Source organism: Mesoplodon mirus, assembly GCF_964341445.2.
Source record: "Mesoplodon mirus genome assembly, chromosome: 19".
NCBI lineage: Eukaryota > Metazoa > Chordata > Mammalia > Artiodactyla > Ziphiidae > Mesoplodon > Mesoplodon mirus.
The window spans coordinates 54,554,827-54,579,269 of NC_138995.1; the positions used below are offsets into that span (position 1 = coordinate 54,554,827).

The 24,443-nt window shown below is 40.2% G+C and overlaps 1 protein-coding gene across 10 annotated transcripts in view; it reads left to right on the forward strand.

Moving 5' to 3' along the window:
• Positions 1 to 433: 433 nt before the first annotated feature.
• Positions 434 to 24,443, forward strand: part of LOC309794660 (zinc finger protein 283-like) — a 58,122-nt gene continuing 34,112 nt past the window's right edge. For 5 of the 10 annotated variants that reach the window (XM_082606435.1, XM_082606437.1, XM_082606438.1 and 2 more), the window contains exons 1-4: positions 434 to 563; positions 3,637 to 3,703; positions 4,013 to 4,100; positions 6,307 to 6,433. In XM_082606435.1, the coding sequence (XP_082462561.1) occupies positions 3,690 to 3,703; positions 4,013 to 4,100; positions 6,307 to 6,433 (229 nt within the window). In that variant the 5' untranslated portion in view covers positions 434 to 563; positions 3,637 to 3,689. The other 5 variants (XM_082606431.1, XM_082606432.1, XM_082606429.1 and 2 more) reach the window with 5 other exon arrangements.

Genomic DNA, 24,443 nt, shown 5'->3' on the forward strand with positions numbered 1-24,443 from the left:
CCCTGCTCCAGTCTCTCGTGCCCAGGTAAGCTCGTGACCCCGCTCAGGATCATTCTCACGGACTTTACCCAGGATGCCCTCGCTCACAGAGGGCAGTGCCCTGGTCACGCGCCCCCTCCCTCTCCCCCAACCCTGGACTCCAGAATGCGTTCCTCAGCCTTCGCTGAGATCCTCTTAATTCGCCCACAGCCATGCTAAAGACTACTGGGCCACTAGGCTCGACCAAGACTCGAACTACTCCTTCCAGCTAAGACCGGAGATTCGGGTGGGCTTTGGAAAAGGCGCCTCTGATAGGCGGAGCCGAGTTGCATGCTGGAAGCATTCTGAAGGTCCAGGTTCCCAGCTTCTGGGGATTCGTCTGCCGCGGACTACATTTCCCAGAAGTCTCAGGGCACAGGACCTCTCGGGGCAGGGCGAGATTGCCTGCGGAGAGCGCCTGGAAGCGCCGGGCTCCGAGCTTCAGAGGATGTTCCGGCTCTTACTTCCCAGGAGCCACTGGGCCCAAACTAACCTCCGTTTCTGGGTCCCTCTCCGGTGTCTTCGAGATTTTTGGACTTTGCGCGGTGAGTTGGTCGCGTCCGAGGAAGTGATCAGCGCCGGGTGAGGGTGGGAGGGCTCAGCGGACTTCGCCAGAGCCTTGTCGGAACCAGCAGTGCGTGTGGGGGTGACACTGGGAGGCGCTCGAGGTGAGAAGGCCCGGGCAGCGGACAGGGCGAGTCATGTCCGGAGCCTCAAGCCTGTGTGTGAACGAGAGGCTGAGAAGGATGGTGTGTGACAGACGGCGTGACAGGGCCGGGGTGTGTCTCCCTGACGGTGTGTGCGATTGGGAATGTGACGGGGTCGTGAAGTGCGTGACCTTGTTTGTAGGTGTAGTTTGCTTGGGAGGGATGCTCTAGGTTCCTTCTAGACTCTCTTAGGGCTGCCAGAGTTAAGTGACCGCAAGAAAAGAATTCCAGGACCAAGCCCTAGAATGTACGTTTCCAGTAAGAAGGTACAGATCTAGTCTTGGGATGAAAATTTGACACCTGGACGTGTCCTCGTGACAGGCTCCTGGAAAGACATGATTGGGGAGGTCCCACAGGTAGGATTCCTAGAAAAGTCACCTCCTTGGGGGACCAGCTACCTGTTTCAGCTCCACTACAAACAGACCTCTGTCCCCAAGAATTGCTGTCAACTCAACTCCAGTTTCCCTTTAAATTCCGTTTGTGTATGTGTGGATGAAGGCAGATGTGGCCCTGGAGGGTGTTTTGTTTTGTTTTGTTTTTAGTTAGGTTTGTCTGTGTTCCACGAAATACTGGTGTCTCGTGATATCTCCCCACCCCCTCCTGCTGCCCCTAACGCCCACCCCCCCCAACCCTAGTTGCTACTGGGTTTCTAAGAAGGACCCTGAGAAGGACAGAAGTGTTGCATATTTAGAAATCAAGGTTCAGGTGAATTTGTGTTCCTTTTTTAATCATAGTTACTTTTGTTTTTAGATCATGATGCTATTTGCTTTCCTTGACCAGAAATATCTTGACTGTTTGTCAAGACTCTTGACTCGTGGTGTCTCTCTTGGGTCTTCCTTCTGGTGAATGACCCATCATGCTGGTACCTCCGTCTTCCCAGAGGCCCCCTATTGTCCTTTTCCTCAGTCAGTAGCCATCCGTTCATATGGCAAATTGTTCAAATCCTCCAGTACATTTTCCCTTTCTAAGCAATTTTTTTTTTTTTTTTTTTTTGGCTCTACCGCGCGGCACGCAGGATCCTAGTTTGCCGTCTAGGGATGGAACCCGCCCCTCCCCCGTGCAGTGGAAGGGCGGAGTCTTAACTCTGGACCTCCAGGGAAGTCCCTAAGCATTCTGATGGTATAGAAGCACACCTCCTCCAGGAGGTGGGCTGGAGGTTGGGATGTTAGGGCTTTATTTTAGACTATGATTACTTGAGGAGATTAGCATTTAGGTGGTATCGAATACAAATTAGTTTTTATCTGCTCCACAGTCATGGTTTTCAAAGCAAGGCAAGGTAGGAGGGGATTGGTTATTTCAGGTAGTAAATTACAATGTTGTGAGGCTTTCAGGGGTGGGAATGTGATTGAGCTTTGAGCATGGTGTTGCCGAGTCCAAGCTCAAACTACTTGCCCCAGGACAGGCCGATAAATCGAGAGATGAGTTGTTGGGGCAAGGAATAGCGACTTTATGCAGAAAGCCAGCAGACCGAGAAGACGGTGGGTTCATGTCCCAGAGAAGCATCTGGCCTGAATTAGAATTCAGGCTTCTTTTATACTGAAAGGTGAGGGAGTGAAGTCAAACATTTCCTGGTTCCTGTCAGCCTATGGAGGGGATGTGTTAATTTTTTCCTCCCTGTAGGTATTCATAGGTGGATCTGGTCAGGATGTTTCCTGTGAGCTAAACAAAGGTATTTTAGCTTAATGCTCATTACCTGGGGGGTTTTGGCAGTGTTCCCAGAGATGAGCCATTATGTATAATTAAACTTATAGGCAACATCTCTTTAGTGATTAACTTGTAATAGAACATAAAGGTTCTTCCCTATTACAGTAGTGGTTTGCAGTTTGTACCCACAAGGGCAGAGACTTTCAGATAGTTTTTAGGTAGAAATCTGTAGCATTGCTAAACATGAGTTATTTCAGGTCCAATTCTGTGTGGATTGTGAGAGGTAGTACTGTGCTGTGGTTAAGAGTAAGGCTCTGGATCTAGAGCATCTGGATCCAGCTCTACCTGTTACTTGCTGTGTGAGTGTAGATAAACGACTCAGGCTCTCTGTGCCATGTCTACAAAATTGGAACAAAGTAATACCTACCTAATGGAGTTATAATGATGTAAGTTGAGTTCATATGTGTAAAGCTCCATAGAACAGTGCCTGCCCCATGATACAGGCTTAGTAAATATTAAGATTTGCTGTTATGTGGTGATTCTGGATCATGCCACATCAACTTTTTATAGATCAAAATATGAAGAGAAATAAAATGATTGTGGTGGGTGCTTGCAAGTTTGAAAAAGTTACCAGGGGCTCAAATGGTCTAGAACAGGAAATCTTAACCTGAGGTCTTCTTATTCCATTTATAAGCATCCAGGTGATCACAGATCCCTTGAAATAGAGACAGAATTTTTGTACATATTTGTAAATTAATTTTCTAAGTGGGCAGAGTGTCTCTAATTTCATGAGATTACCGAGTACGCGTGACCCCAAAAAGATCTAGCTCCATTTGTCTGGAATAAAATTATAATAGCTTGGCAGGAGCTTTTACAAATTTAGCATCCAATGACATGGAAACAGTTAAGTAAATGCAGTATACCATTTGATGAAATAGTATGCACCTAATAAACATTATGTTTATAAAGAATCAAAAGAAGGGAAAATGTAAATGATAAAATATCAAGCAATAGTTATAGTTATGAACAAAAGTACTTAAGAATATTATGAGTTATATATGGATCCCATCCAATGAGAGAGAGTTTTGAAAGACATTTTTCAAGGATTGTATCCAAATGTTTTAAATTGACCATTCAGTGAAGAATTAGAGAGGTGTAGCCACACCTGTTAGGTATCTACTCTGTACCAAATACTGTTCTGTTTATATGCATATATTTCCTTGCTGTGACTTTGAAGGGGACTTACGTAATTTGTGTTCATTCACAGGAGAATCTTGACAGTGAAAGTGTCTCACTGTAGTGACGAGCTACAGGTACAAGATGTTGAAGAGCTGGTAGGTGTCATTTGTTTCAGACCCACCGATTTTCAGTGTTGGGCCTATTTATTCAGTTTTCCTAATGACTGAATTCCCTGTCACTCAGTTTTTTACATTTGGAAATATCTTTATTTTTCTGATTATGGAGTTAATGCAGGTTTGTTGCAATAAATTTAGCAATCCAGGGAATGTATAGAGAAGGAAGTTAAAATTATATCCTGTAGAGTTAATCATCTCTAATATTTTGATGTATTTTTACTCAGTTGCTTAAGGCAGGACAGGATCACTTAAGCACACCTGATCTAAAGCTTCTTTTTCCTTCTGCAGCTCTGGCTTTTCTGGACTCTGTGCTTCACCAGTAGAGGAACCCTATGGAGCATTAATTAGTTCCTGCAATTCTAGAACCATGACTGACGTAAGTTAGTATTTCTCTCTCCTTGAAGTGTTGTAATTTTTAGGTCATGTGAATCTTTTCCTGAATTAACCCTAAAGCTTTCTACTTAACAGAACCCCATCCCTGAACCTGCTTCTCGGTTCCTTCTGTTCCAGTAAAGGATGATGCCAAATAGCCCAGCATCCTCCCTCTGTGCCTTTTCCAATCAATGCCATCATATTCATTGAGCACATTACTCAACATCTCCTGCGGTTCAGTCTTCCATCAAGAGCAGTGAAGGAATGGAGTCCTTGAAGGGAAATATTTGAGTGTCTGTCAGAGAATAATGTAAAGAAATATAGAGAACAATCAGCTCGCTTTTATTTGTATACAAGGAAAACCAACAGTAGATTGAGTTCATCTTTCAAAGGCACAAAGAGGATTCATAGAAGAAGGAAAGAGGAGAGAATGAAAGACTGCAGACATTTGGAAAGCAACAGTTTCCCTTTTTCAAGCTAAGATGCTGATTAGTTCGTGTCCTATCTAGAAAAAAATGGCTGAAGTTCCCCCAATTGTTTTTCTTTTTCAGGCTAAGATACAGCTAGCAAAGAAGTCAGTCAGGATACTCTGCCCTTAGCCAGCTGGATGGCCACCCACGAGAACAGTTTCAGTAGTCTGTGTATTATCTGGAAGAGCTTTGGTGTTTAACTAGGACATATCCATAGCAGGCTGTCTTGGGTCTTGCCTTTTGTTATCACTTCCATCTTTGTTTGGCCAGGGCTGCCCCATTTCCCTTATCAGAATTTCTCTTCCCAAGACAGGTCTGCGGTGTGATGAGTTAGTGATGAGGGTCCCTTTGGATCACACAGGAAAACATGGAACTTCTTCACAGACTTGAGTTTTCCAGAAAGACAAGATGGAATTAGGGATAGCCTCAGTTTGTATGAGATCACATGCTTTGCAATCTTTTAGGATTAGAGCAGGGAGTGAGTGGTTCTTTCCAGGGACTCCTTTATCAGTAAACACCAGTGTCAAAGTTTGTTTAGTTATTGACCAGGATGTGACATCTGTGTTGTGTCTAATATCCTCTATCAATATCCTCCTACTCAGGAACAAGGAATGTGTTAAGCAACAGGTGGTTGATGTTACTATCTAAAAAGATAATCCAGATTCTTAAGATAATCCAGATTCTTAAGTACTGGCTGATAATAGACTCCTGGAATTAAGAAAATCTTGGAAGTTTTGTTCAGCCTAAATGTATAATAGTTATTAATCTCATATATCCATATGATGAACTGAATTGCAGCTAATAGAAACATTTTACATATTCGATTCATCATAATAAGAAAAAATGCTGATGATCTAATCTCACAGCATGGTTCACTTGAGGCTTAATGATAATCCTTAATTGAAATCATTTTTCTAAAATGAGATTTTGTAGGACATTTGGAAAAAAGTTTTCATGTTTTTTTGGTATTTCTTAAAGGGAAAAGATGGTGTAGCAGTTCACATTTATAAAGAATTTATGAGACTTCCCTGGTGACGCACTGGTTAAGAACCTGCCTGCCAATGCAGGGAACATGGGTTCGAGCCCTGGTCCAGGAAGATCCCACCTGCCGCGAAGCAACTAAGACTGTGCGCCACAACTACTGAGCCTGCACTCTAGAGCCTGCGAGCCACAACTGCTGAAGCCCTCACGCCTAGAGCCCATGCTCCACAACAGGAGAAGTCACTGCAATGAGAAGCCCGTGCACCACAATGAAGAGTAGCCCCCGCTCGCCGCAACTAGAGAAAGCCCACACAGCAACAAAGATGCAGCCATAAATAAATAAATAAATAGATAAAATAAATAAATAAGAATTTGTGAAGCAGGCACTTAGCAGGTTGTTTATATGTATACACACCCGTAAACGCCCCCATCCCCTTCCCCCAACACTATTTTTATTTAATAGAAGAGAAACATTATTTTATGCATTATCAGACAGGTCTAGATAGCTAAGTTACCTCACAGTATCCAGGAAGTTCTTTCTGCTGTAATAGGTTTCTTCTAGAACATGTAGACACTCTGCTTTAGTCATACTAATTTCTTTACTTTTCCCTACCCATACGTCTCACAGGCTTCCAGCCGACTTGATTGTTATATTTTCCTCTTCTTATAGTTTATGCTTCATACTCCTCTTTTTTCCTCTTGGAAATAGTTTCTAAATTTCTTTAATTTCACAAGTAATGTGTGGGTTTTTGGTTTTAGGGCTTGGTGACATTCAGGGATGTGGCCATCGACTTCTCTCAGGAGGAGTGGGAATTCCTGGACCCTGCTCAGAGGGACTTGTACGTGGATGTGATGTTGGAGAACTATAGCAACTTGGTCTCACTGGGTAAGTTCATCTGCCTGACATAGTTTAGAATCTCCTCTCTGGAACATCAGCTTTCTGCACTAGGCATTACAGGGCTATCTTTGAAGAAACCAGGTGAATTTCTCCTCCGTGTTCTCAAATGAATGTTTTGGTATTTGTTGGCTTAGAAATGGGTTAATTGAGCACCTCGATCATCCCATCCCTCAGTGAGCTTCAATCTGGCCCTTCCTGTAATGGCCTCTCTTCTTTAATGTCCATGGAGCTGGATTTGCATTATGGGGTGTTTATTTCATAACCACTGTCAAAGAAACCAGATTTCATACTGTGTTTAGCTTCAACATTTCTATAGATGATCTGTGTCTTTGCTACTCAAAGTGTGGTTCTTTTTTTTTTTATAAATTTATTTATTTTCTGTTTACTTATTTTTTGGCTGCTTTGGGTCTTCATTGCTGCACGTGGGCTTCCTCTAGCTGCGGCCAGAGAGGGTTACTCTTCATTGTGGTGCAGGGGCTTCTCACTGTGGTGGCTTCTCTTGTTGTGGAGCAGGGGCTCTAGGCACGTGGGCTTCAGTAGTTGTGGCACGTGGGCTCAGTAGTTGTGGCTCGCAGGCTCTAGAGCACAGGCTCAGTAGTTGTGGCGCATGGGCTTAGTCGCTCTGCAGCATGTGGGATCTTCCTGGACCACGGATCGAACCCATGTCCCCTGCGTTGGCAGGCAGATTCTTAGCCACTGCGCTACCAGGGAAGTCCCGGAAGTGTGGTTCTTTTGTATTAGGAACCATAGCAAGGCCAGAGCAGAGTTAGTGAAGGAGAGGGTACCAAGAAGTGAGTCAGGGATACAGGCAGGGCCCAGGTGACAGGCAGCATTGTTGGTTTTGGGGAAGAATGTGGATTGCTCTCTTAGTGGTTAGAAGCCATGATTTGCTTTATGTGGGGTTATAATTTTTTTATTGTTAAGTATTACACAAATACTTATCATCAGCTTCTTCCGGGGCTTGTTAGAGGAACTTTTTTTTTTTATTAATTAATTAATTAATTTATTTTTGGCTGCATTGGGTCTTCGTTGCTGTGCATGGGCTTTCTCTAGTTGCGTCAAGAGGGGGCTACTCTTTGTTGCGGTGTGTGGGCTTCTCCTTGCAGTGGCTTCTCTTGTTGTGGAGCACGGGCTCTAGGCGTGTGGGTTTCAGTAGTTGTGGCATGCGGACTCGGTAGTTGTGGCTTGCGGGCTCTAGAGCACAGGCTCAGTAGTTGTGGCGCATAAGCTTAGTTGCTCTGCAGCATGTGGGATCTTCCTGGACCAGAGATCGAACCCATGCCCCTGCACTGGCAGGCGGATTCTTTTTTTTTTTTCATATCTTTATTGGAGTATGATTGCCTTACAATGTTGCATTAGTTTCTGTTGTACAACAAAGTGAATCAGCTCTAAGTATACATATCCCCTCCCTCTCGAGCCTCCCTCCCATCCTCCCTGTCCCACCCCTCTAGATCGTCACAAAGCATGGAGCTGATCTCCCTGTGCTGTGCAGCCGCTTCCCAGTAGCCGTCCATTTCACATTTGGTCGTGTGTTTATGTCAGTGCTACTCTCTCACTTCGTCGCAGCCCCCAGCCCCCTATTCCCACCCTGGACCCGTGTCCTCAAGTCTGTTCTCTAAGTCTGCGTCTTTATTCGGCAGGTGGATTCTTAACCACCGCACCAGCAGGGAAGTCCCCAGGGCTTGTTAGAAATTCAGCTCGTCGAGTCCTACCCCAGAGCTGCAGAACAGAATCTACATTTACACAAGATCCCCAGGTGATTTTTATGCATACTAAAGAATTGCTGCCCTTTGTTATATTCTGACCCATGTATGGGGAGTACAGCTAGAAACAGGATCCTGACATACTCTGGCTTTCAAAAGAGCCTCTCCACTTTATGTAGCAGTGGATTGAATGAACAGAAATTCATACTAAGTGAATATGTTCCTTTACTTCCAACATATTTGAAGTTGAAAGTTACAATCTGTGAACTTTGCACTTTACAAAGTTAAATCCTACACTAAGTTAAATCCTAGAAATGTCTCACAAAACTTGTTTCCACTTAAGCAAAATAACAACAGTAATAATAATAATGCTAATAGTTAACATTGTGCTTACTATAAACCAGGCCCTGTTCTAAGCAGAGCAAATACATGAACTTATTTAACTTTTACAGCATCCCCATGAGGTAGGTACTATTTTTTTTGTTTGTTTTTTTTTTTTTTTTTTTTTTTTTTTTGCGGTATGCGGGCCTCTCACTGTTGTGGCCTCTCCTGTTGCGGAGCACAGGCTCCGGACGCGCAGGCTCAGTGGCCATGGTGCACGGGCCCAGCCGCTCCGTGGCATGTGGGATCTTCCCGGACCGGGGCATGAACCCATGTCCCCTGCATCGGCAGGCGGACTCTCAACCACTGCACCACCAGGGAAGCCCGGTAGGTACTATTTTTAACCCTTTTTATAGATGAGATTACTGAGGCACATACAGTTTAAGTGCCTTCCCAAGGTCACAGAGCTGGTGGGGATGCAGTGGCAACAACTGAACCTAGGAAGTCTGGCTCCAGAATCTGTGTTCTTAACCACTGTGTTCTGTTTGCTCTAAAGAGATAGAACCTGAATGAGTCTAAAACAAGATCATTTTCCTACTTATATGATCTCATGTTCTTCATTCCCACCATCCTTCTCTTCTCTGAAGTCTTCATCAATACTATTTTTACCTTTACTTTATTGCAAATTTAACCAAATGTTTTGCCCTTATAATTAAAAACAACAACAACAACGAAACCCTTACACCATTTGGCATTACTTTTCTTGCAAGCAGACACTCCATTTCTAAGCCAGATATGAGGACATTATTGGAGCAAGGAGAAGAGCCCTGGGTAGTTGAGGGGTGGATGGGGTACAAGAAGTCGGATCCCAGGAAGGCAAAGGCAGGAGGGAACCATCAGTGCAGGAACAACCTCACAGGTCGTGGAGGAGGAGAAGGGGGAACAGCTGGGATGGTGTTTGGAAACTCCTTATGAAGGACCAAGGCCTGGGAGGAGATAAGAGATCTCAGTTTGAGCTACAAAAGGAACTTCATCTTCATCTCATTTCCCAGGCTCCTTGTTTTTCTTCTTATTATTCCCTCCCATTTCAGTGAGGAAAATGTTCTTTTTTGTTCCCAATGGAACCATTTTACTTACATGTTGTATGCAGCTGCTTTCCAGCTCTTTTGCATTTGTGTGTGTATGTGAATGAATGTACATATTCATTCATAAATTAGTCAAACATTTGGAGTGCCTGCTCCTAGCCAGGCATTGTACTGGGCACTATTAATACAATCAGGAACAAGATTGATAACTTGCTCATTCTCATGCACTTTATGTAGTTGAGGAGAAACATAAAATAAGTAAACAAGTAGATAAATAGTATCATGTAATGAAACATGTTGTTCAGAAGAGGCAAACAGCATAAGAGAATAGAAAATGATGAGAATTGATAGGGCCAATTCAGATAAGATGGTCAGGGAAAGCTTTCTTGAACAGAGACATGAAGCCTGGGATCAAGTTATATGAATACCTGGGGGAAGAATATATCAATCACAGTGAACGGCAAAGGCCCTAAGGTTGGTAAGGAACTTTATTGGAGGAACTCTAAGAAGGCCAGGGTAGAGTTAGTAAAGGAGCATGTGCTAAGAATTTGGGTCACGGAGATAGGCAAGGGCTAGACAGTATACAGTTTTGGGGTTTTTGTCTTAAGAATATATATATTTTTAGATTATATTCCATTATAGGTTATTATAAGATATTGAATATTGTTCCTTATGCTGTACAGTAAATCCTTGTTGTTTATTCTATGTATAGTAGTTTGTATCTGTTAATCCTATATTCCTAATTTATCCCCCCACCCCAACTTTCCCCTTTGGTAACCATAAGTTTGTTTTCTATGTCTGTGAGTCTGCTTCTGTTTTGCATATAGATGCATTTGTACTATTTCTTAGATTCCACATATAAGTGATATCATATAATATTTGTCTTCCTCTGACTTACTTGACTTAGTATGATATTCTCTAGGTCCATCCGTGTTGCTGCAAATGGCAATATTTCTTTCTTTTTTATGGCTGAGTAATATTCCATTGTGTATATATACCATATCTTTTAAAACGAATTGTCTATTGATGGGCACTTGGGTTGTTTCCATGCCTTGGCTATTGTAAATAGTGCCACTATAAACATTGGGGTGCATGTATCTTTCCGAATTGGAGTTTTCATCTTTTTGGAATATATGCCCAGGAATGGGATTGCTGGATCATATGGTAGCTCTATTCTTAGTTTTTTAAGAAACCTCAATACTGTTTTCCATAGTGAGTGCACCAATTTATATTCCTACCAACACTGTATGAGGGTTCCCCTTTCTCCACACCGTCTCCAGCATTTATTATTTCTAGACTTTTTGATGGTGGCCATTTTGACCGGTGTGAGGTGATACCTCATTGCAGTTTTGATTTGCATTTCTCTAGTACTTACTGATGTTGACCATCCTTTCAAGTGCCTGTTGGCCATCTGTATGTCTTCTTTGGGAAAATGTCTGTTTAGGTATTCTGCCTATTTTTTGATTGGGTTGTTTGTTTTTTTTGATACTGATCTGTATGAGCTGTTTGTTAATTTTGGAAATTAACCCCTGTTGGTCGCATCATTTGCAAATATTTTCTCCCACTCTGTATGTTGTCTTTTCATTTTGTTGATGATTTCTTTTGTTATGCAAAAGCTTTTAAGTTTGATTAGGTCCCATTTGTTTATTTTTGCTTTTATTTCTCTTGCCTTGGGAGACTGGTCTAAGAAAATATTTCTACGATTTATGTCCAAGAATGTTTTGCCTGTTTCTCTTCTAGGAGTTTTATGGTGTCATGTCTTAATATTTACGTCTTTAAACCATTTTGTATATGGTGTGAGGGAGTGTTCTGATTTCATTGATTTACATGTAGCTGTTCAGCTTTCCCAACACCACTTGTTGAAGAGACTGTCTTTTTTTCTTTTTTTTTTTTTTTTTTTTTTTTTTCGCGGTATGCGGGCCTCTCACTGTTGTGGCCTCTCCCGTTGCGGAGCACAGGCTCCGGACGCGCAGGCCCAGCGGCCATGGCTCACGGGCCCAGCCGCTCCGCGGCATATGGGATCCTCCCAGACCGGGGCACGAACCCGTATCCCCTGCATTGGCAGGCGGACTCTCAACCACTGCGCCACCAGGGAGGCCCGAGACTGTCTTTTTTTCATTGTATGTCTTGTCTCCTTTGTCGTAGATCAATTGACCGTAGATGTATGGGTTTATTTCTGGGCTCTCTATTCTGTTGCATTGATCAATATGTCTGTTTTTGTGCTAATACCATGCTGTTTTGATTATTGTAGCTTTGTAATATTGTCTGAAGTCTGGAAGAGTTATGCCTCCAGCTTTTTTTCCTCTCAGGCTTACTTTTTCAATTCTGGGTCTTTTGTGGTTCTGTATAAATTTTAGGATTATTTGTTCTAGTTCTGTGAAAAATGAGACAAACAACAATGAAAACACAACTTACAAATGAATGGGATGCACCAAAGCAGTTCTAAGAAGTTCACAGTGATACAGGCCTTCCTCAAGATATCAGAAAAATTTCAAATAAACAACCTAACTCACCACCTAAAAGAATTACAAAAAGAAGAACAAACAAAACCCAAAGTCAGCAGGAGAAAGGACACAATAAAGATCAGAGAGGAAATAAATAAAAAAGAGATCAAAACAACAATAGAAAAGGTCAATAAAACCAGGAGCTGGCTTTTTGAAAAGATAAACAAAATCGACAAACCTCTAGCCAGGCTCACCAAGAAGAAAAGAGATACAACCCAAATAAACGAAATAAGAAATGAAAGAGGAGAAATAACAACCAATACCATGAAAATACAAAAAATAATAAGGGAATACTATGAACAGTTATATGCTGACAAATTGGACAACCTAGAAGAAATGGACAAATTTCTAGAAACACACAGCCTGCCAAAACTGAATCAAGAAGAAACAGATATAAAGCAATTATACTCCAATAAAGATGTAAAAAAAAAAAAAAAAAAAAGAAGAAACAGATAATTTGAAGAGACTGATCACTAGAAATGAAATAGGATCTGTAATTTTAAAAAACTCCATGCAGGGCTTCCCTGGTGGCTCAGTGGTTGAGAGTCTGCCTGCCGATGCAGGGGACACGGGTTCGTGCCCCGGTCCGGGAAGATCCCACATGCCGCGGAGCGGCTGGGCCCGTGAGCCATGGCCGCTGAGCCTGCGCGTCCAGAGCCTGTGCTCCACAATGGGAGAGGCCACAACAGTGAGAGGCCCGCATACCACACACACACAAAAAAAAACTCCATGCAAACAAAAATTCCAGGACTGGATGGCTTCTCTGGGAGATTATACCAAACATACAAAGAAGAACTTCTACCTATCCTTCTCAAACTACTCCAAAAGACTGAAGAGGGAATGCTTCCAAATTCATTCTGTAAAGCCATCAGCACCCTGATACCAAAACCAGACAAAGACACTACAAAAAAAGAAGATTACAGGCCAATATCATTGATGAATATAGATGCAAAAATTCTCAACAAAATATTAGCAAACCGAATCCAACAATACATAAAAAGGATCATACTCCATGGTCAGTTGGATTCGTTCCAGGGTCACAAGCCTGGTTCAACATATGCAAATCAATCACTGTGATACATACACCACATTAACAAAAGAAAAGAGAAAACTCCATGATCATCTCAATAGACACAGAAAAAGCATTTCATAAAATTCAACATCCATTCGTGATAAAAACTCTCACTAAAGTGGGTATAGAGGGAACATATCTTAACATAATAAAAGCCATTTACAACAGACCCACAGCCAACGTATCAATAGTATTCAGTGGTGAAAAGCTGAAAGCCTTCTCACTAACTTCAGGAACAAGACAAGGATGCCCACTCCCACCACTTCTATTCAACAAAGTATTGGAGGTCCTAGCCACAGAATTCAGACAAGAAAAAGAAATAAAAGGTATCCAAATTGGCAGGGAAGAGGTAAAATAGTCACTATTTGCAAATGATATGATACTCCATATAAAGAACCATAAAGACTTCACACAAAAACTATCAGAACTAAAAAATAAATTCAGCAAGGTAGCAGGATGCAAGATTAGTGTACAGAAATCTGTTGCATTTCTTTATACTAACAGTGAAATACCAGAAAGTAAAAAAAAAAAAAAAAAAAAAATTCCATTTAAAATCATGTCCAAAAAAAAGTACGTAGGAATAACTTAACCAAGGAGGTGAAAGACCTATATGCTGAAAACTATAAAACATTGATAAAGGAAATTAAAAATGATTCAAAGAAATGGAAAGATATCCCATGCTCTTGGATTATAAGAATTAATATTGTTAACATGACCATACTACCCAAAGCAATCTACAGATTTAATGCATTCCCTATCAAAATACCCATTTCTTGTTACTTCTGAAGATTCCAGGCCTATTATTTTTATTTATTTATTTATTTATTTATTTGCAGTACGTGGGCCTCGCACTGCTGTGGCCTCTCCTGTTGCGGAGCACAGGCTCCGGACACGCAGGCTCAGCAGCTATGGCTCACAGGCCCAGCTGCTCTGCAGCATGTGGGATCTTCCCGGACTGGGGCACAAACCCATGTCCCCTGCATCGGCAGGCGGACTCTCAACCACTGCGCCACCAGGGAAGCCCCCAGCCCTGTTATTTTGTACAGTGTTCTTCAGTTTGGGTTTGTCTGCTCTTTCCTCATGATTAGATTTGGATTATGCATCTTTGGCAGAAGTATCACAGAACTGATGGTGTGTTCTCCTTGCATTCTGTCAGGTGGAGCAAATGATTTGTCATTACTGATGATGTTTACTTTGAGCAGGTGATTATGGTAGTGTCCACCGGCCTCCTCCCTGTAAAGTTAATCTTTTTTCCTTTAATGAGCCTTTTGTGAGGAGGAACTTTGAAACTATTAAGTATTGTATTACTCTTCAAACTTTCAACTTATTCATATGTTGGATTTCTAGTCAGTGGGTTGTAATCTGTTCTTCCCATTATTTATTTTGAAGCTGGTCCTGGATTTGACCAGTGGGAATTCTCTCAACAGTGGTTTCTGTGTCCTTTGGCCTGTCTCCATCACACTTAGAGCACCTCCTTATTTTCTTCCCAACATCATGTTCCAGGCTCATCTTGCACTTTCCCTGCTCCAGCCCTAAAGTCAGCCATTTCTTCAAGGTGCCCTGGTTCCTTTTAGTTGAGAATGCTATTTAGAAGCCAGAATCTGGGTACTAGATTTGCTCATTGCTGCTGGGGGATGGCTGTCCCTAGGCCCTCTCAGTGGACAGAGTAGGGAATATGTTTATATGCATACATATGTATACATGCACACATGTTTACATCTATAGATTGAAACCATGAGTTCATACAGATATCTCCATTTCAACACTACAGGTTTCATTTCAGCTTATTCACTTTCCATATTTCTAACTCCCTTTTCTGACAGTGAAAAACCTGGGTTCCATTATCCTTAATGTATTTATTGTCAAGCCTTGAACAACATGGGTTTGAACTATGCAGGTCCACTTATATGCAGATTATTTTTCAATAAATATACAGTTGACCCTTCATTTCCATGTGTTCTGCATCTGTGGAAAAGGAGGGTCGATTATGGGACTTAGCATCCTCAGGTATGGGTTCTGAGGTGGGTTCTGGAACCAATCCCCCAAGGATCCCAAGGGACAACTATACTTATTTGATCAAACTCTCTATGTGTAACCAGTCTTCTATTATCACCACCACCACCACCACCTTGATTATGTGATTGCCTGTCTCATCCCACTTGGGCTGTGACAACCCATGCCAGGTCACTCACACACAGACACTTGTCCTTACCCTGCTTGCATTCTGACTCCTGACGTAGGACAACCCTTTTATACTGAAACCCTCCTCATGCTGGTTGACCTTTAGTACCCCGCTCTGGGGCTTCATTTTGTTAAATCTTGACCCGTGAGGATGCATTTTTAGAATATTCTGTGGGATGAAATGGGAAGTCTCCATTAAGCTCTTTTGCTGTATACTAAGGTGCAGTGGTTGCCTTGAGGGAAACCACCTGTGCCGATGTTTGAATTGTGAGTTAAACTAGCTGCTTTTTTCATGGAACACAGTTTTGTTTTTGTTTTTTGTTTTTTTTTTCCCTTGGAAGAATGAGGCAAACTATGGTTCTTTAGGCTTGGGTATTTGGAAAACATTTTCTTGTAAATGAGCCTGTCACTTTAAGAACAACTAAAAGTATTTGTTGCCAATGATAAAATTCAAACTTTTAAGTAAAAATTAGAATTGTGTGAAGCTTATATCTATTATTTTGAGCTTTACAGCTTCCCAATAAATAAAAAAAATTCTGGTGAGGTGATATTATTAATGTGATTTTTTGATATCATGTAATGAAATATGTCAACATTTCAAAGATCTGCATAACTCAGTGAACCACTGTTTTTCAGATAACCAGTACATAGTACAAAATTATGCATGGATAAAAAGTCATCCAAAGTGCAATGGATTTTAATGTAACATAGTATGAAAAGTTCACCAGTATGGTTGCATATTCCACATTGGAACTAATCTTTAAGAAACCACCGCGTCTCAATTTTTACTGTAGTATCAAAGAATAACACCCACAATTACCTGAACAGGTTCATAGACTATTCTGCCATTTTACAATTACACATCTGTGGGAGGCTGAATTTTCTTCATATCCTTCAACCAAAATAGCATTGCTACAGATTGAATGCAAAAGCAGATGTGAGAATCCAGTTGTCTTCTGTTAAACCAGATATTTTCAGAAGATTAAAACTATAATTCATTAATTTTTTTGTTTGGGAAAATTTAATTATTTAATGTTATTTGTTAACATTTAATGATTTATTGTCACTTTAAAATGAATTAATCTTTAAATTTCTATTTTAATTTCTAATATGGTAAATATCAAAAGATATAACCCACATAAACAAAACCTCTTTTGGGTCCTCAGTGCTTTTTTTTTAAAACATCTAAAAAGAAGTTAAACCTGTATTCATTTACTAATACTGTTAAGCATTACACAGAAACATTCAAGTCCAAGTAACTATAATACAAGCCCAATTCAAATTTATTGAACTGTTTGTTGATGCTAAGTTGTATAAAACTGTACTCCTTTTAGTTGACATTTGGTCATCTCAAAGTAGTTGTACTATTAGGTTAGTCAATTTAAATACTGTGGCTTCCTTTTGGATATACACACAGTCTTTACACCCAAATGTAAATGTATACAAAGCAATAAGACATTGTTAATTAAAATAGCAATAATGCAGTTTAATTCATGATTAAAATTACTTCCCACAATCACATCCACAGTACTCATCCACCATTAAATAGCTCAACCAAAATATTATACAATCACCAATAGGCAAAAATACTAGATTTGTATATTTTGTATTTCAAATATACTTATGCACGTGCAAGCAAGGGATTTACCAATATTGAAGAGTATAAGAAATACTGAGACCAAAAAATTTGACCAAACCATACCCTGCTGCTCCAGGGTATGGTTCTTACTTTCAGTATATGGTCTTTGAGAGGCTTCAAATAAATGCTTGGGGATGTTCACTGAGGTCTTCCCATTCAGGTTGGGTTGGCACTCCAGTGTACAACCTCTAGAATCTCTGAGAGTACCCCAGTCACATCGTGGGGAGGCACCTTGTGGATGCATAATGACATTCAGTTACAGATCCAAGGGAGAATCCCTGTATAGATTCCCGGAACTTCTTTGCATGACTTCTTTCTCTGATAAATCTTGAACCACAAATTCCAGTCACCTTAGCAGCCCTGAACTCAGATCCTAATATCCTTTGCCCAGTGACTTGACTAGTGGAAGGGCACATTTTGGTTTAAGAGATCATTTACACAGGAAGATGAGGGACTTGTTAAAGTGATCTTTGTGGAATCCTCCAGTAAACTGTCATATCAGAACATTAATATCACAAGAACTGAAAAATCAAAGCTGAGTTTGTTGTTGGACAGGGGAGAGGCTTGTGCTTAGGAATTCAGTAAGTCTCCTGATTGAGTTCACTTATGGGTATTCTTTTCAATTTGTCTTTATTTCTACTATGAAGGGCTTTTTTTCTGGTAAAGGCAATAAAATGTGTGGTTTTCTTGTTTTCTTTCAGATTTGGAGTCAACATATGAGACCAAAAATACATTTGCAAAAAAGGACATTTTTGAAATAAATTTTCCCCAACAGGAGATAAAGGAAAGAAGTAAAACCCTTGGCTTTGAGGCATTCCTTTTCAAAAATAATTGGAAGTGTAAGAGAAGATTTGAGGGCCTTCAGGGACATCAAGAGGGATACTTCAGTCAAATGATAATCAGCTATGAAAAAGTGCCCACTTACAGAAAACGTAAATCTCTTACTGCACATCAAAAAATTCATAATCAAGAGAAACCCTACGTTTGTAAGGAATGTGGGAAGGCTTGTAGTCATGGCTCAAAACTTGTTCAACATGAGAGAATTCATATGGCTGAAAAACATTTTGAATGTAAAGAATGTGGGAAAGACTTTTTAAGTGCCTATCAACTCACTGTGCATCAGAGATTTCATACTGGTGAGAAACCTTATGAATGTAAGGAATGTGGGAAGACCTTTAGTTGGGGATCAAGCCTTGTTAAACATGAGAGAATTCATACTGGCGAGAAGCCCTATGAATGTAAAGAATGTGGGAAGGCCTTCAGTCGTGGCTATCACCTTACTCAACATCAGAAAATTCATATTGGTGTGAAATCTTATGAATGTAAAGAATGTGGAAAGGCCTTTTTTTGGGGCTCAAGCCTTGCTAAACATGAGATAATTCATACAGGTGAGAAACCTTATAAATGTAAAGAATGTGGGAAGGCCTTCAGTCGTGGCTATCAACTTACTCAGCATCATAAAATCCACACTGGGAAGAAACCTTATGTATGTAAAATATGTGGAAAGGCTTTTTGTTGGGGCTATCAACTTACTCGACATCAGTTATTTCATACTGGCAAGAAACCCTATGAATGTAAAGAATGTGGGAAGACTTTTAACTGTGGCTCAAGTCTGGTTCAACATGAGAGAATCCATACTGGTGAGAAACCCTATGAATGTAAAGAATGTGGAAAGGCCTTTAGTCGTGGCTATCACCTTACTCAACATCAGAAAATCCATACTGGTGAGAAACCCTTTGAATGTAAAGAATGTGGGAAGGCCTTTAGTTGGGGTTCAAGCCTTGTTAAACATGAGAGAATCCATACTGGTGAGAAATCCTATGAATGTAAAGAATGTGGAAAAGCCTTTGGTAGTGGCTATCAACTTACTCGACATCAGATATTTCATACTGGCAAGAAACCCTATGAATGTAAGGAATGTGGGAAGACTTTTAATTGTGGCTCAAGTCTGGTTCAACATGAGAGAATCCATACTGGTGAGAAACCCTATGAATGTAAAGAATGTGGAAAGGCCTTTAGTCGTGGCTATCACCTTACTCAACATCAGAAAATCCATACTGGTGAGAAACCTTTTAAATGTAAGGAATGTGGGAAGGCCTTTAGTTGGGGTTCAAGCCTTGTTAAACATGAGAGGGTTCATACTGGTGAGAAATCCTATGAATGTAAAGACTGTGGGAAGGCCTTTGGTAGTGGCTGTCAACTTCGTGTTCATCAGAGATTTCATACTGGCAAGAAACCTTATCAGTGTAAGGAATTTGGAAAGACATTTACTTGTGGCTCAAGCCATGTTCAACATGAAAGAACTAATAATAATGATAAACCCTACAAATATAAAGAATGTGGGGAAGCCTTTATATGGACAGCTTACTCAAATAAGACAGTTGATGCTTGTGAAACTTTATGATTGAAGAGATGTGAAAGAACATGTTTGTGTGTGTGTACAGACAACTTACTTAACAGGAGGAGAAGTCTTACTCTTGAGAAACGTTATGAATGTAGGGAATGTGCAAAACCTCACCTGTGTATGGACAATTCACTTGATACCAGAAAATTCATACTAGTGAGAAATATTTTGAAAATGAGGAATATGAAAAGGCCTTTTGACTTCTGTATGATCTTATTGAACATCTGTACTGATGTGAAGCCATTTAAATGTAGGGAATGTGTAAAGATCTATATTTAATTCATGGTACAAAGTCTCATAAACATTGGAAAAATTATGCTCATTACTCTTTAAGGGAAGGATCTAAATTTAATTTGGTTCTTGCCCTGCATATCAGAGAATTCATACTGCTGTGAAATCCTGTGAATTTAAGGAATGTGGGAAGACTTGTAGACATGGTAAACATCTTAGAATACATCAGGGAATTAATCCAAATGAGAAATCCTTTGAATTAGAATTGTAGGAAGGATTTTAGACAAGTGCTACTCAAACTATTGGCCAGAAACTTTTTGTCAGTCCATAGATTTGTTACCTGTCAAACATGAGATAAATGCAGAAAGTGAGAGTAAGTGTCTGGAAACTTTTATAGCAATTTGATATTGCCATAACATTATATTTTACAAAAGTATCAGTCGATGAATGATTGGAAATTAAAAACAAAAAGTTTGTCCTTTCATAGATAATTTGAGAGACAGCATTCACACTTTTTAAAACATGATACAGGCCACAATGTGAATTAGAACAAGAAATCTGTCCCTTGTTACCTCCCTGATTAAAGTAGCAGAATATTCATTCCATAGGAAGGTTTGGCCAATGGGGGAATCACAATTTCCTTCTGCCCATAAGAGCATAGAGAATTTATACCAGATATGTTAATTTAGTGAATGTATAGAAGCTTTCCAACACTATTCAATCTTTGTTAAACTTCAGCAAACTCTTCCTAGAGAATAACCCTGTTAATATCACAAATGTAGGAAACACCTTATCCATGGCAGAAACCATACTTATTTTTTTAATTTTTTCGGTACACAGGCCTCTCACTGTCGTGGCCCCCCGTCGCGGAGCACAGGCTCCGGATGCGCAGGCTTAGCGGCCGTGGCTCACGGGCCTAGCCGCTCCGCGGCATGTGGGATCTTCCTGGACTGGGGCACGAACCCGGGTCCCCTGCATCGGCAGGCGGACTCAACCACTGTGCCACCAGGGAAGCCCAACCATACTTATTTTTATCACCATTCTACCTCCTTATTACTCATGGGATGTTGGGCAAACGGCTTATCCCCTCTGGGTATCATGTTTAAAATGCTGGTGATGGTAGCTCTGTAATAGTGCTGTTGTAGAGATTGGATGGATATAGTATGGGTCAAATCATTGGAAGAGTATCTAGTATGTAGCCTGTGCTCAATACATACTATTCTTATTATCATCATCATAAATATTACTACTGGTGAGGTCTTAGGAGAGGAATGCCCGTTTCGTATAATGAATTTAGAAAAGTACCCATAACCACTCATCCATTTGAATTTCAGATAGTGCATTCTGGATAAAAGATCTAGTAAAATGTAAAGAATTTGAGAGGATTTTTATTCATAATTTATCCCTTAAGCTGCATCAAAAATTAAGACTAAAAAGAAACATTTTGGATTTAGTGTTAAGATGTTGGGATTATACCTGGAGAAGAATCAGAGAGAAATGTGAAGCAATTTGCTGTAATGAATCCCAAGAGACAAGTGGTAAGTAAAATTCTCCACTCACTTTTCGAGGTATATTAGAAATTAAAGAGAACAAAAAGAAAACTGTCCATTTTGGAATTCTTTACCAAAAGTTTATTATGATCATTTTTTAGACATTCAGAAAAATTTAAAGGACAATATAATGAACATCCATCTACTCTCTATACGGAATCAAGAATTCTAAACATCTGGCCATTTTTGCTTTTTGAATATATATTCACACATGGCATTTGGTTGTCATGTCTCTAGATTTTAGTCTTGAACAGACTTTTTGAAGATTTCAGGAAAGCTGTTTTATAGAATGCCATACATTCTAGATTTTGTTCTCTCATAGTGAAATTTAATTTGTACCTCTATCCTTCATATCTCTCATAAAATCAAGTTAGAGGATTAAACATTTTCCACCAGAAAAATTCATAGGAGGTGACATGTACCTTTTATTGAAAGACATCATAAGCAATTAATATCCATTTTCCCCACTATCACCAATGCTATGTTTGATCATTAAGATGGTGATCGCTGGACTTCCCTAGTGGCGCAGTGGTTAAGAATCTGCCTGCCAATGCAGGGGACATGGGTTCGATCCCTGGTCCTGGAAGATCCCACATGCCACAAAGCAACTAAGCCCATGCGCCACAACTACTGAGCCTGCGCTCTAGAGCCCGTGCTTCGCAACAAGAGAAGCCACCGCAATGAGAAGCCTGCACACTGCAATGAAGAGTAGCCCTTGTTCACTGCAACTAAAGAAAGCCCGCGCAAAGCAACAAAGACCCAACGCAGCCAAAAATAAAATAAATAATAATTTTTAAAAAAGATGGTGACTGCTAGAGTTCTCCATTATAAAGATCCATTATACATCTAGTAGGATTAGTGAACCTTGGTCAGCTACTTTTGGGAATGTATAATCATATGTATGTATAAGTTCTGAATCAAAGAGCAAATTGAAACAATTAGAGATTTTGCAGAAAACGATGATAATGAAATGATTGTATATTGGAGCTTGTAGGATGTCCCTGAAGCTCTACTCAGTGGAAAAGTAATACCACTGTTAATATGTCTTGGAGGAACCAAGATGCATCTGGCCCAGATGGAGGGCCAGAACTATACCTTGTTTCCCCCAGTATCTACATGATTCCTGTCACACTGAACTAAGAAGCCAGAAAAAAAACAAATCCTAAACCAAAATACAGAAGCAATCAATATAGCTAAAATTTGAGATTAATGATTAGGAATTAAAGCAGTAGTCTTCGATCATTATTCCTCTGTGAAAAGTCCACTAACCTCAACTAGACTTTGATAAATCTGAACAAGGAAAAATCAAGAAAATTGGCAACATTGTAGAATCATGAATAAGAAAGGAGATATAATTATAGATATGGAGGTTTTTTTTTAAGGCAATACAATGTATTTAAACCTATTTGGACCAATAAACAAAGGAAAAGGCTGAAAAAATTGGTCCAGGATCTCCCTTTTAGAAACAACACTTGGAAATTGTCATCTCCTTAGGTAAAAATTTCAAGACGAAAATAACTAAAAATTTTACTAACTCATCTTACCTGGATAACATAAATCTAGTAACAAAACTAAATGGAGATACCCTCTAAAAAGCAAAAGCTAGATTAACTGAATTTAGGTAAATGTAAAAATTCTAATTAAAATATCAGCAAGCAGAATCCAAATGTAAGATGTAAGATTGTGCAATAGAAAATATATGGGATATCCAGACCCAAAATTTTCTGGTTTAAATGGAAATATAAGCTAACTGACAAAAAATTGAATCAGCACAAGTGTAATTCATTCTGATAGTTTATCTTAGACCTGTATGACTTTTAGAGTAGGAAATCACACACAGCGACTTAATTCTAAGATGAATTTTAATATTTGGAAATCAGAATGCATCTCAAAGTTGGTGGCTTCTCACATTCACTTTCATCTGGGTGGCTGTCATGATTTAGTGCTAGCATCAAAGCATATTAGTTATGATGAAATAGAAGTGTGTTTATATACTCACAGAATTCAACCCTTTAAAAATTACTTATTTCCAAATATCAGTTACATCAAAACTGCATTGGCAAATGTCTGTGGTTCATCTTGGTCATTGTTTTAATCTGCACCCTACCTCTATGTCCATTTTGTGCAGGTAGGCCATCCGTGATATCACTGTACAGTTGTTTACCGGCTAGTGGTTGACAGCATTATTCCACATAATTGCAATTTTAATCATCCAATGTAACACAAAGCAGAATACTTTTGAGTGTTTATAATAGAGTAAAGCATTACCAGTCAGTATTTTACTCCTCCTGGGTGCCATAGTTGCATGTTAACTAGGAGATGTGGAGATCGTGCCTTGTCCCACCAAGCATTTCTGAAATTGTCTCAAAGATCACCAGTACTGGGTTTCCCTGGTGGCGCAGTGGTTGAGAGTCCGCCTGCCGATGCAGGGGACACGGGTTCGTGCCCCGATCCGGGAAGATCCCACATGCCGTGGAGCGGCTGGGCCCGTGAGCCATGGCCGCTGAGCCTGCGCGTCCGGAGCCTGTGCTCCGCAACGGGAGAGGCCACAACAGTGAGAGGCCCGCGTACCGCAAAAAAAAAAAAAAAAAAAAAAAAAAGATCACCAGTACTTAAAAATACTTGAAAAACAAAGGGAATTCTCTGGTGAAAGAAGCTTATGAAGCAGCATCTTCTAAATCCCCCTTAGGGAATGACCAAAAGCACCTTATCAGCTTATCAAAAGACAAAAGAGTAGTGAAGAAAATTGTTCAACTTTGTTTAAATTGGTATATCTCAAACTGTACTATGGAAATACCATTTCTCATGACTTATTAACATCTTAGGGATGTGAAGCTGCATTGGGAAATGCTGCCATAACTAAAAGAGAGTCTGTAAAGTTGGAAATTTCAGTCACCAAGTCTGATTGTTAGCTGACAGGATGACAGCATCATGCTCTCAAACAGTTGCCTTCTAACGTTTTCTCTCATTTGTGAGTAAAAATATTTTTGTATCTAAGTAGGCATGGCTCCTGAGTTTTATCAAATGCCATTTCAGTATCCCTTTCTGCAGTGGTGTAGTATTTAATTTGTTAATGTTATAATTTATACTGGCAGACCCTTTGACTTCTTCCCATCCCTGGATATACCCAGGTTAGCCACTGATGTGTGTGTGTGTGCGCGCGCACGTGTCTGTTTTATATGCACTGCTTGATTTCACTTGCTACTATTTTATTTAGAATTTTTACATCTCATGAGTGAGACTGATAATTGGATTTTAAAATGTATTTTTGTATGTTTTGTATTGTGATTACCTGTTCCTTAAAATTG